This window comes from Chanos chanos, chromosome 6 (assembly GCF_902362185.1).
Source record: "Chanos chanos chromosome 6, fChaCha1.1, whole genome shotgun sequence".
Classification (NCBI taxonomy): domain Eukaryota; kingdom Metazoa; phylum Chordata; class Actinopteri; order Gonorynchiformes; family Chanidae; genus Chanos; species Chanos chanos.
The window spans coordinates 43495189-43514199 of NC_044500.1; the positions used below are offsets into that span (position 1 = coordinate 43495189).

A 19011-nucleotide genomic window follows, 5' to 3' on the forward strand; every position below is an offset into this window, starting at 1 on the left:
GTTTCTCCACCCTCAACTGTGCCTGTAGGGGGAAAAATACATAAAAAAAAGAGAAATGAGCCTTCTGTCAAATAATCGATCACAACCAAATTAAGACAGTCATTATCTAGACAGAAACATCACCTTAAGAAAGTAATATAAAGAATCTAAAGAGTCTAAATATGATTATCAGATTCACATACACAAAACAGCCCAGTTTGCAACTAGAAAACACCCACAATATTTTATTAACAGAGAGAGAAATGGAGGGATGTAGGAGGATAAACACTGAAGGAAAAGACATTCTAACATTCAAAGGAAGTTATTACAAAAAGCCACTTCAGCAGAACTGATTTTTTTTTTTTCTTCTGGCTCTGATGTAAGATTCCATTGCTTTCTCTATGACATCACCGCACTCTCCTTCACAATGTTCTCTTAGGGAGGCCTCAGATGAATTCTAGAACATTAGAATCTGCCTCTTTGAGATGTCCTACTTTTGAGGGAACAGACAAAGAATTCAAGGTCTTTTAGCTGTAGGGTTGGGGCATTCTGTGGATATGGCATTAACTTATGCAGATGGATGACGAGCTGAACAAATATTAACGGCAGAGAAGTCATAACTAGGTCACAAAATAATATTCCATTTTGTGGGCAACTCTGTGTTTAGAGTTCAGCCAGAGAGCAAACTATTCGGGCATCTTAATGTTGGCGTTCAGACGATTTCTGAACGCAGAGTGAAAGCATAGTTTTCTATCCACAACTGATCTGAATATGGAACAGAAAAACCTCACGGTTACAGGGCAAACCATGTGAAGAGTCTCAGTCTCAACCACACCTAGCACCCCCCCCCCCCCCCCCCCCCCAAAAAAAAACAAAAACAAAAACAACATGGTCCATTTTACCAAGTGTGGATACTGGATGTTTAGGGTGGTAAATTAAATGTTTTTCCATGGTATTAACTTCACTCAACCCAACCTGTTCAGTAGCCAAATTTATACAGAAACTGGATACAACTGGCTACTGAATAAGTGGTCATTTCAAATTCATCTGAAAGTGAAAGGTTACTGAGCTGTGTATTCTGCTCAACATCACACATCGTCCCACCCACCCTCCAACCATACACACTCTCTCTCTCTCTCTCTCTCACACACACATACACACACAATTATTCAATCATTTGAAAAAAAAAAAGAAAGAAAAGAAAAAGAGTCTTTACACTGTATTTCGCCAAAGCACAAAAGCTATAACAAATTGGAAAGGGAACGTGTAGGTGCAATGTTTGGGGCTGTTTGGATGGACACTCTAATCCTCCAATTCTTGTCGTCTGTAAATGAAGCTGTGATTCATTAACGCCATAGCTATTGGTTTAAAACTAAATGACCCACGTAAACGTTCCACTTGAGAGGGAAGGGCACACGTCTGGAGGCAGAGGTATTCAATGTCATCTGTCAGTGCGTGAAGAAATGCGATGCTTTGCACGCACAAAGAGGTGATGTGCTTAATTGTGCGCATAAAGGCTCGATTTTTTTTTTTTTTTTTTTTATGGCAACACGGGTTCATGTTTATCAGTGAAGTCACATTTCTTTGTTAAACACAGAATGAGGTTTAAGAGTTTCTGCAGAGAAGTTTACAAATAGAGCCGAGAAAGCACTTAGTCTCTTTGGGACCTTGATGTAACTGTGGAGGAAGAGCGAGTCAGAAAAAAGAAGTACACAGAATATCATAAGATTTAGTCTACTTATGCAACTCATCCACGCATGGACAATATGGTACACCTGCGAGAGTGCACAGCTCTTAGATCTTTCTAATAATATCCAGGTCGCGGAAGCAGCAAAGGTTTCACTTACAATACTGCTTTGCTGAAAGTCCAATATTTGTCACCCACTGAAGAGCATCTCTGGATTTCGTTTCTTGGCACCGTAGTTCCACTGAACGGACACTTGAATCTAAATCCCAAATTCGATTGGTGATAATAAACAGCCAATCACAACTCGTCTTAGCTTGGTTGCTTACATTCGCACTTGAACCCACGGCTTATTAGCTTAATATTTGACGAACATCTTGAAAAACAATGGTTCAAAGGTATTCATGCAAGTTTGTCTCGGTCTACTCATCTTGTACGTTTAAGCTTGTCGACATATAAGCGCCTAGCACACAAGCAAGGTAACTTCCCTTTATCAATCCACTCTGAACCTGTCTTATGGATTTCTGAATGCTCTACCTGCGCCCTGAATCACTTTATTTCATTGCTAAGATATTAACAGCATCCGGTCTTTTAACACAAATGCACAATTTTACAGCAGAACATCTTAAAAATAATGTTACATGTGACAATTTAAAAGACGCTTCTGGTGCCTAATCAATCCAATCTAAGAACCGAAGCTAGACGATGATGCTCTTATTCTGAAAACTACACGCAACGACAGGAGTTGAACGCAACTTTACCTCCACAGAAAGATGACTGTGTCAAGAATAGCAGCAACAGAGGCTCACTCAACGAGAGAAAATTTCCACCATGCGTTCCTTGTTTAATTCCATAATATTGAAACTCCAATTGTAATGCGCGGCGTTTCGTTGACAGTTGAATTTTGTCTTCAATACCCCTCTCTTCTCCACCTCCACATGAGCTGTAAAGGTCCGCCCTCTTTCTTTAGCGCATATAAAGAAGAGGTGGTGCATGGGAATCGTAGTTTTATTCGTTTGCGAACATGCGCGAAGTAATTTTTTTTATTCTCTTTTTAGCAACATCAGTTCTACAGGTATCAGAACACAGTTGATTTTATCAGGTCTTAAGTACATTTCGCTTATTAAAAAGATTTAAGTGCAGCCGTCAAAACTTGTATTTTTTGTCCAAATATAACTACACTATATTTTACACATAACGCAATTTATGTTGTAAATCTCATACCAGGGAAATTATGGCAAATTTTTGGCAGAGAATACATGCTGTAAATTCATATTCTCCGCACCTTTTTGTTCTTCCTTCTCTTTGACATCATTGTTTATGGAACCCTGATGGAAGGCCTGAAGAAAGTTAATTCCCTTTTAACGTCAGCTATTAGGATGTGCTCTTCAGCAACATTATTTCATTATGACTGCCTGACAACAAAGCTTTGTTTACCTCTCTGTCTTGGGATGAAATATCCCCATGTCACAAACAGGGCAAGCAGTTCACTGTCTGTTAAAGATTTCATGGGGCATGTGCCATTCTTTAAATGTTACTGAGGGAGTGTTTTTTCACAGTACTGGCGACCCTGTCCAAACCCACGTAGGCCTTTGATGTACTTTGGGTCAAATGAAAACGGATTATATGTCATTGTGGGTGAATGAGAAGGCCATGATGGTTATTATTTGCTGATCGGTGTCGCATTTCAAGAAAAGTGGGGATTTCCCCTGTCAGAGACATCTTTGGCCAAATGGCAGTGTATTCATGTCACATCCAGTCTGAATGAGCACTTACAAGCTATATGCTGTTAGCCTTTGTTAACTTTTCAGACCCGTTAAAAGCAAATCATTTTATTAAAAACTTTTTTTCTTTTTAATCATCAGCAGTATGCTTTTCACATATGTGTCATGCCCCATGCATGGAGTACTGTCAGTCATTAGTTTTATTCCAAAGTCCATCAGTTTAATGTTCATGTTCTCATGTGTTAATTTGTGGCCTTTGGGTAAAGCACCTTTGTTTGTCCTCCAGTGAAAACCTTGTTATAGCTTTAAAAATATTTTTCCCAGACTCCCTATCAGATAAGACAAGAAAGGTTTGAGCATGAATAGTTTTCTAAAAACCTCCATTATGTCATGCTAGACTTTTGTGTGCTTGTGACCAGAGTAATTTAAAAGGAATGATTTAAACGGCATGTTCCACTCCTCATTTTCTGGCTTCCATTTCAAGTTTATAAAAGTCTGACCCACAAACCAAGTTAGTGATCCACTTTTTACATTTGGCCCACTAAAAATCTCAATCTCTCATGTTTGTTTCAGTAATTAGAAATAGGTCACATTTAGTGATGTACTTTAGTATTGGCACAAAGAGATATACATGCTCCCTTGATAAATTCTTCTATTTAAATGTGCCAGATGTTATTTTTGAATTACCAATAGACCAACCGATATACTTGTTTATTAAAAAGTGTCAGTGAATCAGAGAACAGTAATAAGAATATGTTTGATGCTCAAATTCTGTTTCATGGTTCTTTGGAAATGAATGTGACCCATAAAAGAGCATGCCAGTTTGAAACCAGTGTCAGTCCATTTGACTGAGAAAAAATGAATCAATTCACATTCACATTTATTCATAGTGCAGAAACATTTAATTAGAGTAATATCTGGTAATAATAAATAACCAGAGAAATGAATATCACACAAAGCTGTAAGGTACATTCAGTTACCTACCTTATGCTAGACAACTCAAAACTAAAATGGGGATCATCTTTTAGGCAAGATCCAATACAAGAAAAATAGCAATATAATACGCTAAAAAATGCAGGGCTTGGAATTATTCAATAAGTGCAATGTAGCAATCTCATAACAGCAAGTACATTATTCTGTAGAGTATAGCAAGTATACAGAACTATATAATAAGTACAATGGTATCTAGATGATGTGTGAAGTTAAATGAATAAGTGAAGCATATGGTGTACATAATGTTAGCCAAAATATAATTTAAAAAGCCTTGCTCTTTTGAACAGTATATGGTGACCTTGCAGTCCCAATGGAAGCTGAGAATTAGTTCCACCACTGGGGGCCTAGGACTCCGTAGAAACAGGACTTGACAATCCATGTACTGGATGCATGTGTCAGTGGAACAGTAACTCTGGATTGTGTTCAGAGGGTGTGCACTCTTTGACTATGTACCTGAGGTTTTTAAGGGCTGTGCCGTTAGCAGCGCAAAACCAATACCAGACTTTAAGAATCTATACATAACATCCACCGTCTCTTTATTTTAAGTCTATCCTCCATTTAGTTGCATTGAATCACATTTAATATCACATGTGCTGCTTCATTACCAATATAGAAAGGTTTCAAATCAACAGAACCCTATTTTGTAAAACTTCGTGCATTCCAAAACTAGACTCCAAAACACTTGGCTTGAGATGACTCAACAGGTCAGTATAAACAGACAGACAGACCTGCGCTCTTGTGTATGCCAGATCATCTTATACACAGACCTGCCTTGCACAAAAGGCTTTCAATAACCCATCTTTATGCTGTGTTATCAGTGCTACGGGCTATATGACTAATGAAAGGTTGGAGCGGCGGGTGTGGAGGAACTGTCGCCTCTATTAGCATAAGAGAGCTCCTACTCCACCACGGTACTCCATTCTCCACCTTACCCTCCACCTTTGCTCACGGCAGAACAGGAATGGCCTCTTTGAGATGGAAATAGTTGCAGATTGCTCCGCTTCTCTCATCGCAGCTGGTTCTTTAAAGCCGTGCATGGCTCATCACTTTGATCAGCTACGCAAGCGTCGGAGCCGTTAACCCCCTCAGCAACGCACACCTTCTCTCAATCAGATCACGCACGCTGAAGGAAACCTGTTAAGAGCTGGCGTGAACGCCATGCATCTTCATAAACAGATGTTTGGGTGAACTACCTAATGAAGAGGGACGTAATGCTCGCAGGATGTTTATATTACTGATCCCTTCTCACATCACTTCTTCTTCTTCTTCTTCTTCTTCTTCTTCTTCTTCTTCTTCTTCTTCTTTTTCTTCTTCTTCTTTGGGCATGCACTGTGTGTCTCTACCGTGTGAAAATAAAAAAAATATGAAAGTGCTTTCAAATTCCTATGCATTTTGTTTCATCGAATGGGCCGTGATGATAGGTCGATCGGAAGCCACGAGTTTGGATTGAACTGGGAGGAAAGAAAGAAAGGGCATAAGGTTACAACGGAAGTTTATCTGACAGTCTTGCAATGCAGTCTGCTTTAATTGAGGCACGTTTGAATATAACAAGGAAGTTGATGGCATCTCACTCATCTGAGCAAATTAAAGCTTTGCATACATTCTGTTACCCCCCACTTCCATTAGGCAGGTGTTGCCTTCTCCGTTAATACTATATGACTCAGGAAACCACATCTTGCCCTAAAATCATTCTACAAGAAAGATGTTGAATTTCTAATTTAAAAAAAAAAAATTCATTTCTTCTCCATTTTGCATAAAAAGAGGAAGAAATGAAGAAAAGTTACAGTTAAGTCCTGTATTTAGTCTGCCCTTGTCTTTCCACGCATAGACACCATCCTTCTTTCACCTCTCTGCTTTGTTAAAAGGGGTTAGCTGTACTTGTGAGAACTGTGCATAGTACGGGCAGTCAGACCGTTTTGGTTAGCCCAAGAGAGTGTTGTCACCCTGACCACAGTTGACAATACTCCAGCAGGAATATTCCGGAAGCCATGTGAGGTTTGTCAGTGAGGCATACTCAGGAATGCTGTGATGTGATGCCTCCTAGACAGAATGGAAAGGATGATTTCAGTACCATGTATTTCTCTGTTTTAAAGAATGCTGACGTACAATATACAAGCTTTTGCGTGGAACATATTCAGTGATGTTGACTTGATTCTCAGACCTGTTTTCCCTGTAGGAGATGCTGTTTTAATTCCTTTTTGTATAGATCAACCCGTAATGATGTGTTTAGATTGAATCAACACGGCAGCTGGCATCAATATTTCACGGATAACATAATTACAGGTCATAAGCAAACACAGCAACTAAACAAAAACAAGATCCACAATCTATGTTGATATTTTTTCTCTGCACTGTACAAGGCTGGCTGGCTGTACTACTGGCTGTGTTATCTCTCTCACAGGACAAAGGATCCACATGTACTACAGTAATTTTGATGGTTTGCTAGTTGCAGTGACATCACAGGATACCTCTCTCTCTCTCTCTCTCTCTCTCTCTCTCTCTCTCTCCATCATGGCCTGCTTATAAGCCATAACAAATGAGGAACAACACAAGTGAACATTCAACAAAGGCCTAAAATACTGAATTGAGTATTTAAAGAAAATACAAAACAACGGTGTGGGAAAGTCATGTATCAGCATATGAACAAATGGTGTGGTGGAGAATTGGGTGGAAAACAGCAACATAACAACTATAGCCAAAGGTGTTAAGGCAGGCCTAATGTTCACCTAACAATATTAACAAATGATAACAAAAAGCAGCCAAAAGAGACCCAAGTCTTAGACAAAATGAGCCCCAGGATAAAATGAATGCCACATCGAGAGGTAAGAGGAGGTGCTTGAACACAATGTCAGGTGCATGTAATCCTGCCAGATGAGCCTCCAAGCCCCGCCCATGAGCCAGCCCCGGCAAACAAGCAAAGGGCATGGCTCTCTCTCTCTCTCTCTCTCTCTCACACACACACACACACACACACACACAGACATACACACAGACACACACACAATACATACACAGGATAAACCACTGTTCCCCTTTGTTCCTTTCTTTTCCTGATCCTCACAAAAACAATCCACAAAATCTATCACCCTATGCATCAAAGGCAGAAAAAAAAACAACTATACCACAGCTTACACAGCTGAAAACTTTTACAAAACGTTAACACACTTTAACAATATAACTAACTAGAGTAAGGGCAAAGTATACACTGGAAATATTTTTTTAGCAGATTTGGACTTGAACTTGAGTGAATTCGAAAGAGCATTCTTTAGGACATTTACATTTTCATGAAAAGACTAAAAGAATTCACTGACATCTGACATTGCTTTAAATCGAGTAAAACCCACTCTTGGCTAGCAGTTCTGGTTTGTTTCACATACTGAGTCGCTCTGATCTCCTAACCAACCCTGTGTCGTCCAAGATCAATAAAAGGAGGTCCTGCCAGATTTTTCTGGTCCAGTGACGGTTAACAGCCCATAAATCATCCATGTGCTGGCAGAACTGAAAACGTGCTCTGTGCTAATGGAGTAACCTCAGACAGAAAGCAGAAAAACTCACAGACTGAGTCACACAGAGACAGACACAGAGAGAAGGCAGAATGAGGAAGAACAGTTTACACTCACTCTCTGTCTCTCTCTCTCTCTCTCTCTCTCTCTCTCTCTCTCCCCCCCCCCCCCTCTCTATCTTTCTGACAGTCCTTAGACTTCAATAGGGCCTCCTGCTGCACGTCTGTGACATTACCAGATTTGCATTCAGTTTCAGTAAATTTAGGATAATAAAACAGTGACACATGCAAAATAAGGGAGAATACCCTCATTGATTCTGTTACCTCCACTGTGCACGCTACACAGGAGGATGCTGTGTTGCACTGAAAAGAGCATGGAGTTTTCAAGATCTTATAATTGATCCTTTGTGAATGAAAAGAATACAGTTTGAGAGAGTATAGGAATAAAGTGTGCAAATATTGACAACTACATAGCCTTTTCTCAGTCATGTGCAAGCCCTGTTCCATTCACAAATAATACCACAATGAAATTGTCTTGTTTGTTTGTTTTCCTCTTCCGTGTAGCAGCGTGTGTTAGTAGCAGCATTCTCCCTTTTCAAAGGACAGGTGTTAAAAGAACTATGTCCCGCAGTCAAAATAACAGACACCAGGGTTCCACCCTACAGGGTAAAGTTCTACCTCACTAAAAATAAAAAAGACAATTATACAGCGATAATGGCTTCAGTTATCCCAATGGAAATGTACTTATTAAACCAGCCACAGAGATACTCTAATTAGGCCTTGTGGTTTGTGCTCTACTCTCGGCATCCTGACTGTAGCCTATGCCAGAGACCGCTACGGCATTAGCGATGCAAAATTTACTTCTTGTAAAAACACGAGCTCGCCGATCAGCCAGTCATGCAGGGCAGACAGATAACTTTGACTGGACAGGAAACCTCAGGTGGAAGTGAAGTGAAATGAAGATGTGTTGGTATGTTCCTCGGTCTCGGGCCTCCTACCGCAGGCCGGGGAATTTGAGAGCGCGGCGTAGCGCAGTCTTTCCGCCGTTCTTTGGATCGCGTTCTTCCGGACTGAGAACGATATTATCATTTGTGGGGTTTCTCGGGGGCTATTTCTCCTTCTTAAGGGTCGTGGCCTTGACTGTCCCTGTCACCATGTCACCGACTAGATTACCCACGGTTGTGTTTGTATGTACATGAAAAAAAAAAAATATATATATATATAGACACACAGATATTTCTGCCCACTCTCTTTGTGGTGGTAACTATGGAGATGTATTCTCTTGTGATTGTGAGGGGGAAGTTGACTCTCACATTTAAAAAAAAAAAAAGAAAGAGAAAAAAAAGAGGAGAAGGAGATTTTAGTGATTAAGATCTTGACGTGACCTGATGAAATACAGAACATGACAGAAAACTTTTTTCTCCAGATATCACACTTTGTTCATTCAGCATATTCACAGAAATCAGGGTCTGAAACCACACAACAAAGAACGAAAGAAAATAAAAATTCACCCTTTATCGAAACACGTGGTATTTACCATGTAACCATAGTCCATTCACATGTTATTACAAAAGCAGTAATACTACAGCAAATGTCTTAGACTCTTAATGGTGAACATACACCCTGCATTTATCAGGTCACCCACTGAAGGATAAGATGGAGACCCTTAGCATGGCATCAGTGTTGGTATGATCCCTAATATAAATAGCTCTGTCCAACAACATCAGCCTGATTACAGCATGACTAGTTTGATTGGCCGTGCACATGATCATTAACCAATCGTTAAGCAGCTGCTGTGCACAGGGAGACAGGCCAGGCTCATTAGGCTCCTATAATGAACCCTGCAATTTTGTTGCTCCCAGGGACAGAAGGGAGGACATAGCCCTGATTGACGACAGCAGGATGAGTGTTCAGGGTTGGAGAGTCTGTTGACAGGAACGTAGAGAAGCCTGGAAGTGTTTTTAGTTAAGATGGAGTCACAGCATACGACCTGTCCTCCTGGAGGTCTGGTAAATCCACAAACAGAGCCCTCTCCTTTTTGAGATGGACACAGAGCAACATTTTGAGGGTTTCCATCAAATCTCTGGCCTTCTTTGTATTCATGAAATATGGTTGTGAGTTGGGTTTTTTTGCCATGTTGTTTGGAAAAATGTAAATTGCTTCTTCATCTGATGGAACTTATATGAGCTTTAATAATATATGACTCCTTATTTCAATTTACCTTTAAGGGTAGATTCACCATAACACAACACAGAGCAGAGGAGATGACTAATGAGTAAAGCAGCAGTTTAACCTGCAGTGCCAGTTATGTAATTGGCTCTGAGAGACAGGTAAGGCTGTTTGGTGAAATCACTCCAGTGCAGTACTGCATGTCAGTGAGAGGGGGCTCAGTTCAAAGAGTGCCTATACTTGACTGTTTTAGGTATTAAGATAAGCATTAATGAATACAACAAGCAAACAAACAAACAAACAAGTGAAACAACAATAACCAGAAGAAAAGCTAAATGCATTCCAAGAAATGTTGTTTTTCTTTTTTTTTTTTTCTGTTTGAGAATGAAGTAGGCATTGTGATAATTGGATTTGCTTAAGCTTAGCGAACCAAGTAAGAACCTGAGCTTACTTTACAGACCAAGGCTGAGTGCAACAAAATTTAATTAAGCATGTAAAACACAAAACACTTAAGGCTGTGGGTTTAGACTTTGAGTGTAGCATGGTCGCCACATAATTGTTAACGCAGTGACATAATGAAATTGTCACAGTTTACTGAGTATGGACTCTTGTTGGAAAGGGCTTATGGGGTCAAGCAGCAGTGTCGTGCACGATGACATTAACAAGGTTAATCATCTCTGGATGACGCCACTCCTCATCAAAATGGAACATCAGAGAGACGTCTCCCCATGGTCATTTTCGTGCTCTGATGCACGACTGAAACAGAGTTGAACAAAAACAAACAACAACAAACAACAACAATTTGGCTTTTTTTTATTTAAAATCTTTAACTCAGAATTGTACAGTTGTCATAATTCTACATTTCCTGCTTATCCCACCTCTGTTTAGCACTGTTACATTATATGAATAAATACACCTTACAGGAGATACGCTAAGATAAGTATGAGGAAAAAAAACCCCCAAAAAAACAAAAAACAAAATGCAATCTTAAATCAGAGCCGTGTCCAAAAACGCATTAGAAAGCCCTGGTCCTGAACGGCGCTCTTAAAAACCAGTCGATATGTGACAGTCTCCACATGTGTCCAGATGCATGGTCTCCTTTCTGCTCCCCACCAGAGACATGCTCCACTTCTGACATGACAGACAGCCTCTTTCTCCTCCTGCGCCAGTCAGCCGTCCACCAGCCATGTCATCTTCGATTCGGTGTCTTCATCATTTCCCCTATTGACGCGTCAAAGTCTCCTGTGTGTGTGAGGACCACAGAAGAAAAAAAAAAAAAAAAAAACCAAAGCCACAAACCAGACATGGTCAATGTCACATAAGAGGTTTTGGTGGTGTTAAAAATGAATGAACACTGAAGAACCTCAACTGAAATGCATTTGTAGTTTGTTCTAATGTCGTTGTTGATATGGTGTGTGAGGAAAGACAAAGATATTTGTGCTCTGAAAAAGGATCAATTCGTCTCACATAGACCTAGCAAAAGGTAAGTACATGCTTTTTTCCCCCCATAGTAAACCGTCTGTATCAACACAACCTATGTAAAAATCTTCCCTCAAAATGGACTTTTTTCTTTTTTTCTTTTTTATTTTGCTAACAAATTTATAAATGACATTACAATATCATTATGTAAGATGTCACATGACTTGTGTTTTGCCAATGTGAAAATCTGAGCAAACATCAGTAGAGATACTGCCTTTACCAAACAGACACCTAAATGATTCATGCAGTTACTATTTTTTTTTCACACATTTCCATATCAGAATATCAAAGTTCACTTATCTCTAAAGAAAAAACAAACAAACAAACAAAAAACCCATATGGCTGAAGGAAATAGCACTACTTATTTAGTCAATAGTTTAAATTGAAGCTAACATTAACTCCTCCGTTCATTTTCTTCCTCTCATAGAAAGGGAAAATTCTCTTGATATTCAAGTTTCAAAAACTGTAACGCAATATTCCTTTAAATTCTACTGAACCGATACCATCCAGTACTGTGGCACACACATCTGCGTAGCCTCATGGGGCTCTCTGATCAAATAAAATACTGCCCTACTTTCATATCAGGAAAAGGGAACAGGGGAGAAAAATGGCTGCTCCTATTTCTCAAATACGCGGCGTGTTTTGTAACAGAGGTTATTTGCCTGTGTCCATTCACCTTCACTGAGTCAATTTAATCAAAGTGAATGCTTGATAGTTACACAGAAAATAATCTATGTGTGTAAACTCAGTGGAGAATGTTTAGTGGAAAGTCTTAATACTCTCTTACAGGTCATTAGCATTACTTAGCGTTTCTCATATAAATTATTCAGACCGTGCTAAGTGGGGTCAACCCCCCCCCATTTAACCACAAGGTTCCTGGATGAACCCCTTAACACTTGAGTGACACATGAAATTGCTGGTGTGAGACAAATTTCGAACTTTCTAATTACTGTCCTTTTACTCCTTGACATGGGCCCTACACCACCCCCCTATGACTGGGGTGAATACTTACATTACCACTTGTGGTAAACTGAAGGGGGTTGCTAAGTGACTGCATTTGGAGTGCAACATCTCCAAACCACACTCTAACAATGAGTGTGAAACAGCCTATACTTGGTGTCCAATCGATATCACACGTTCTGTTGCCATAGAGACTTCGGAGGTCCGCTTACTCACAGAATCCAGTGAGTCATGAGACAAAAACAGAACTCTCAGGCTCTTTTCAGACTCAACCCTATCATTATTATTCCAAACCTACTGAAGGAGATAAGAATGGTACCTCATTAAGCAATTCGAGAGGAAATTGCCATCTATTGGACACAGAGATGTCACGGATCACATACACTTAACACGATAAATGCTGAGATCTTTCGTGACAGAAAAGAAAAATAAGGACTCCGGAGTGTCAAAGAAGGGGTCGACTGAACATACCATCTGGGAAAGGACCAACACAAAAAGCCTTTCAAACACTCACAACTACAAAAAAAAAAAAAAAAAAAAAAAAAAAATCAACAGCAAGAGCAATCTAAGGTTATCTTAATGGAACGGACTCTTTGTCTATGATTGAGAGCGAACACTAGCCCGCTAACCGATAGCTCTCTCGCGAGGCATCAGCGGCTATGAGGCTTGGCTGCTATCCCACCAACGTGACTGCTGTTCTGGTCTCATTTACGGTTACAGCTCGGTCTCTGTGCTAATTAACCCAGATGTGGATATTAATAACACACCTGAGATGAAAGCAGGTCTAGACTGGAAATGGGGCAGTTTTAGAGGAAGAGAAGATGGATTTAAGAATGGCGACAGTGAAATGGGTCACTTACGCCCCTCCTGTGTCAAGGGACAGAACTCTGTTACTATATAGAAATACCCAAAGGCTCTTTTTTAATTGCTCACGTCTCCAGAGGGTTTTAGGTTCAGTGAAAAACGGAAGACATCTTTAAGGGGACAGTCTGCTCTCAAACAGAAAAAAAGATGGTGTGTGTTTGGGGGGTGTGGTTATTTATGAGATTCATACATAAATATTATGTGAGAACAACTTTTTTTTTTTAACCCCATGCTTAAAGGTCTGCACTGGATGTCACTGAAGATCAAAACGAAGCGTCTGATGTTCATTAGTTAGCAGGTGCTCCACTCCTTAGTTGGTTTAAAGATCTTATTGAGGTGAAAGTGGATGTTGGTGGGGATTTGCTAAATGGAAAGTGTAAAAATCTCAAAAGTAGGACTTAGAGGTTGTGATTGACAAACTGGGAAACATTTTCTCAGGAATATGCCAAGAAAAAAGGGGGGAAAAAATCCAAGAAAGCTAATAATGCATCCCAGACTATAAAAAGGCCTAAGTGAGTAGGCTAATATTTATACAGACTCCCTCCTAGTCATTCGAGAGAGCGTTGGAAGATGCTCAAGATGATTTCATAATGTAAAAATTCATCGCACATAAATATGCCCCCGAGTGTCTGCACCCCTAAGTGGGGCAGACTAATTCTTTTCATGTGCCGTTACTGAGTGACATGCAGTATTACCTACAAATTCTGTCCAAAATTGGCAACACTTTTGAGACTGTAAACACTTCTCACGTGTTTGTTACACGATGAAATACATTAAATCAATGCTCTGAAATGCAAACATTTATAAACACACCACTGATGTCTTTCCTGAGATTAAGTAAGAGATCAACAAAGAAACTGAGCAACAGTTTTAATGGTGAAGAACTGAGATGTCTAGTGGTAAGAAGCCAGCACAGTTCTGAGCTCCACAGAGACAGGGTTTCCTCTGGAGGGATTCCATCCCCAGGGACTTTGCTCCAGGCATGCTTTGCACCGAATTCAGTCTCTCCACCTCAGAACTGCTGTGTCCTCCTGAGTAATCAAAACTAAGCTCTTCATTGGCTAGAATGTCTCGCCTGGCAAACAGAGCCAGTCTGGGCACCACGGAGTGCACCCGAACCGGTACCATGATCAGGTTGGGTTGGCAGGAGTGGTTGATGAAACGGCCCACGTTGCCCACGGCAACGGGGTCAACGAACGTCTGGCTGACCTGTCCCTCGCCCGCATACTCCCCCACAGCGATGATGTAGTTCATGTCCTGAGCCGTCTGGGAAAGCTGCCTGCGACGAGCCTCCTCGAACCCGATCGCTTCCCCGGCGTACTCGCAGACGAACGTCCCGCACAGGACTGGCTCCAGGACCTTCACTCCCCAGCCTCTGGCCTCGGTCCAGAACACACACAGAGGAACATTCACCCCTTTCTGCACCACACGATTCTGGCAGGCCTCACTGCATTCACAGAGAACGTTACACTCAAACACAGGCCTGCTATAGCCCGTCGCTCCGTCGCACTGGTTCAACAGTCTACCCTCGCGGTCGTAGGTCTCACCATATGACTGCAAGCAGAGGCAGCTCTCTCTCTGGCAGGAAAGGGAGCGACAGCTGCAGCCCGGGAGGGTCACCTCGCTTGGGTCGTTGTCGCAACCCGGTCCTTTTATATTCTCCGGCGTGTACTGTGGGTACAGGGATAAAATTTGTTTTCCAAATGTTTGCACAGATCGAGGAATGCGGTCATGTTTTTATCAATTATGCTGGAGTCTTAGTTGAAACTTAAAAGCTCATTGAGCTATTTATCTCAGAAGCAGGCTGTGTTAAGGTGAGATCTGTCTGAGGTGCTACTGCTAGATCGTGGAAATTTGCTGCCACCGTATGGCAATAAATGGGGACTGAAATTTAAGGAAACGCGGCAGAATGTTATGCTGTACAGCAATAAAATTAATCGTGCCTTAACCAGTCTAAAAAAGCTGACGTCTCACAACATCAGGAAAACTGCCCATTGAATACACGTAACAGGGGATCTGAGGGGATGATTTCGTGGATTGGTTGCTGCAGCCTACCTGAAAGTTGGGATAAACATTCTTCCCATCATTACGTTCAATTGTGATGGGAACGCTCTCGTGACCCCGGCTCAAATCCTCATCGCAGGTACGCTTGTTCATGTCATCTGTTGTTCAACCTCTCCACAGTCATTCGTAGGAAAAACAACCTTATGTAACACGGCGACAGACAAAGTTAGGAAACTTTAAATGTTCATCTGTACTAACCAAAGTCAGCTTCATCTTATTAACGTTAGCGTGGTCATAGACGCCAGTTTAGAAACAAACGTTTACCTCTCTTCATGTCCACTTGTTTTGGCAAAATGTCATCAATTATCGACGACATGACAGATTATCTTTATGATATCAACAAAGTAGGATCGCGCGTTTACAGACGCCAGTTTTATGTGGCTGTACTAGCGATTTCCGGTTTTAATAAAATGACATAATAATAGTCTACTGACAACGTGTGAAACATTAAAATAGTGCGTTTGTGCTGTCAGTTCAGGTTAAAATCATTGTTTAAGTACGAAAGTGAGAAAATTTGTGAAACTTTCACGAGGAGCCATCTCGTAATATATTTGAATCTCGTGTAAATGTTATGGTATACTCAATATGACATAATTTGGATATGTTTATAAAATACTGAGACTTCATAATCAGAATTTTGAGTTACTTGAGGAATTTAGTCTCAACATGTACAATGAGAAATGATTTACGAACGATGAATGAATGAACTGTGGGACGTAGTTATTTTACCATACTATAATTTCATGAGAGCTTTTATTTTGATGCATTTGTTAGCAGTCTGGGTGTCAGTTAGATTCACAGTCTAACGTCACCATATCAACATTATTGGTTACGTTATAGTAACATTCTTAAATCACAATACATGGTATTCATAATGTACTGGGAACAAAGTGGAACCTATCTGTTAACACAGCGAAAAAGACGAATAGAAGTACCTGTGTTAGACTGGTGTCCACCTGTATGTTGCCACGTTTATGTTCTGGAGTTCGAACTTCGGCCTGCAGATGGCATTAGATGACAATGTCACAAAAAATGTATCTAAGTTTTATCACTTGGTGGAATAACAAACTCATTTTAGTACAGCTACACACGCATATTAACACAGTACTACTAACATTAGCGTACTATTCTAACTACTTCCACTATTTCCTCTACTACCACTACATCTGCTTTCACTACTACTAGTACACTAATGAAAAACTAAGTAAATATCCAGTGACTATAACAACAGCAGCAATTCCATGAGATAGGGAAATTTTATCTTTCATCTGTTAGCTGTTTACTCCACTTTAGCAATCAGGATTACCCTGGCAAAAAAGAACTGCATTGTGTACATTGTGTACAATAAATACACAAAGGCACCCCTTGGGTTAAAAACTGAGAAACTTTCTCAGTTTTCAAATATTGCTCTGATGTTAAGTAAACTCAAAAAAGCTATACAGTAGGTTACCTTTAAAATGTTAATTTGGAAGGTTTTTCTTTTCTTTTTTTTTTTGTTAACTGTGTGTTGGCGAACCCGATAACTCCTGTGGAGTGTGACTCTCTGGACATACTGTAATAGAAGTGACTGCCAAGTTGCATGTGACATCATGTGTCCTGTAATGAAGGGGATTCAGAGGCTCTGGGTCCCATCTGTTTGTCACACCCCTGGGGAGAAGAGCGGAAATAGAAGAGAGAAACGGTGGAGGGTGGAAATCCACACCATCAATATATCCGTATGCCGGATTGTCCCTGGAATAGAGTTTATTTCATCAGTGAGAAAGCGTTGAGATTCCGGGTGACATGTCTTCACCTTACCGAATAAGACTGGTTGTCATTCACCCTTCCATTTTTATAGGTCAGATAGACCAGTATACACCAGAATGTTCCAGAAGCATGCTTCTAATGTGTAATGAGGCTACAAGATGTGTGTCATGTATAGGTATCTTTTTGAAGCAGACTAATGTGTTAGCTGGTTCCCAGCTTGTAAAATAAAAAAAATTCTTTCTTTCTTTCTTTCTTTCTTTCTTTCTTTCTTTCTTTCTTTCTTTCTAAGGGCACACAATCCTCTTCTACCTCATTTGCTTCATAGACACCTGTGCGCTGACCGACTTTTTGGGGAATGTGTACCCATTCCAAGGTCACTAAAACCTTGGCCAACGAGGGTATCAAAAGCCGAAGGTCCAGTGCGATAGCTACTGCTCCACATGTCCAATTCATCAGTTTTCTAGGAGAGAAACAATTTAGACTCCATTTAGCTCTGAATTTCCCAGAATAGCATTCCCCCCTCACAGAGGACAGCTAGAGCTGGCCATCAAAGACAAGACCGTTCTCCATTTTGGTATGTCCTCGTGTCTTTCCATACCTCCAAATTAAAGTACATAAAGAGGTCAGTCAGTATCTCTATTTGGATGTGTTAAATCATTCAAATCAACATGATGATAATTGCAGTAATGTGAATGGTAATTCAGCCTGCAGCTGTATACCTTTCTTTGCTGTTATTGTTGTTGTTGTTGTTGTTGTTGTGCTGTACCAAGCTGTTATTTTTATATGTCTTTTTCAAAAGAAAGACATTTTTTTTTCTGCACCGTTTTGGTGTGTTGTCATGGATAATTGATGAGCAGCCCTTTATTCTCAGGTGACTCAGGCCAGCAGATGGGAAGAGGTCACATTGCTGGCTGGCATTTCTACTGAGCAGTGGTGTTGCTGACTTTTTTTTTTTTTTTCTTTTCTTCTCGTCCTTACTGAATACTCTCTCTCTCCCTCCTCTCTCTTTTCTTCTCACATCCTTACTGCAATCATATGCTCGGTGATTATTTTGTTGAAGGTCTTGGGTTTTCTTTTTCTTTTTTCTTTCTTTCTTTTTTTTTTATTTTGGCGGGGGGAGGGGCAACGACTCTGCAGGCAGAACTTGAAACTTGTAATTTTGTATTAATGACAAAATGACACATAGAGGGGCAGGAAGATGTTCCCCATCAATGTCTCTCTCTCTCTCTCTCTCTCTCTCTCTCTCTCTCCCCGAAGCTTCAGAAATGTGTTAACTTTCAAATTACGGTGGAGTTCTGGGAAAATAATGTCAGTCTATGACAGGCAGGAAGTGTAAGCTGAGGTTCACTGTACACTGATAAGAGACTGATTTGTGATTTGTGGACATTTGGCAAAGTGGAGTTCAGTTTGTCAAAGCTTCTGATATGCTAGTGAGACTCTTAAGACTCAGAGATAGCATCGATTTTCATTCAAAAGACTAAGATTTATCACTGTGGAGCGTTCAGTTGTGTTATTTAGTCTTTTTTTTTTTCCTTTTTCTTTTTTTCTTTATATTCAAGCAGATATGCAGAATAATGATAAAGAGCAGAAGAGTGAGATTGAATCAACTAATAGAGATGCTTTGTCTCCCAGACACTTACATTCATCACTGTGTAGAATTGTTTTTTTTTTTCTTCTTTTTTTCAACTCGCTGTATGTCTCTTGTTATTCTATTATGTCAAAACAGAGAGAAATCATTCTTTTTCATAATAGCATTAGGGTAACTGGGGATTCTCATATTGCTTTTGCACTTTAAATATCCCATACCCTGCAGCTGTTATTTATATCAGTGTGGATTATGAAAGATG

At 40.3% G+C, this 19011-nt stretch overlaps 1 protein-coding gene across 1 annotated transcript; it reads right to left on the reverse strand.

Moving 5' to 3' along the window:
* Nucleotides 1–14224: 14224 nt before the first annotated feature.
* On the reverse strand, nucleotides 14225–15758 carry setmar (SET domain and mariner transposase fusion gene). Its single transcript, XM_030778392.1, has 3 exons — nucleotides 15683–15758; nucleotides 15410–15558; nucleotides 14225–15025 (listed from the first exon to the last, which is right to left on the reverse strand). Exons 2-3 carry the CDS (start codon nucleotides 15509–15511, stop codon nucleotides 14225–14227), a joined length of 903 nt encoding a protein of 300 aa, XP_030634252.1. The 5' UTR covers nucleotides 15512–15558; nucleotides 15683–15758.
* Nucleotides 15759–19011: the final 3253 nt, after the last annotated feature.

Coding starts and splice junctions, on each gene's coding strand:
- setmar (XM_030778392.1), bottom strand. CDS start 15,511: ATGAACAAGCGTACCTGCGATGAGGATTTGAGCCGGGGTCACGAGAGC. Junction 15,026..15,409: donor ATGTTTATCCCAACTTTCAG/GTAGGCTGCAGC, acceptor CTGTACCCACAG/TACACGCCGGAGAATATAAA.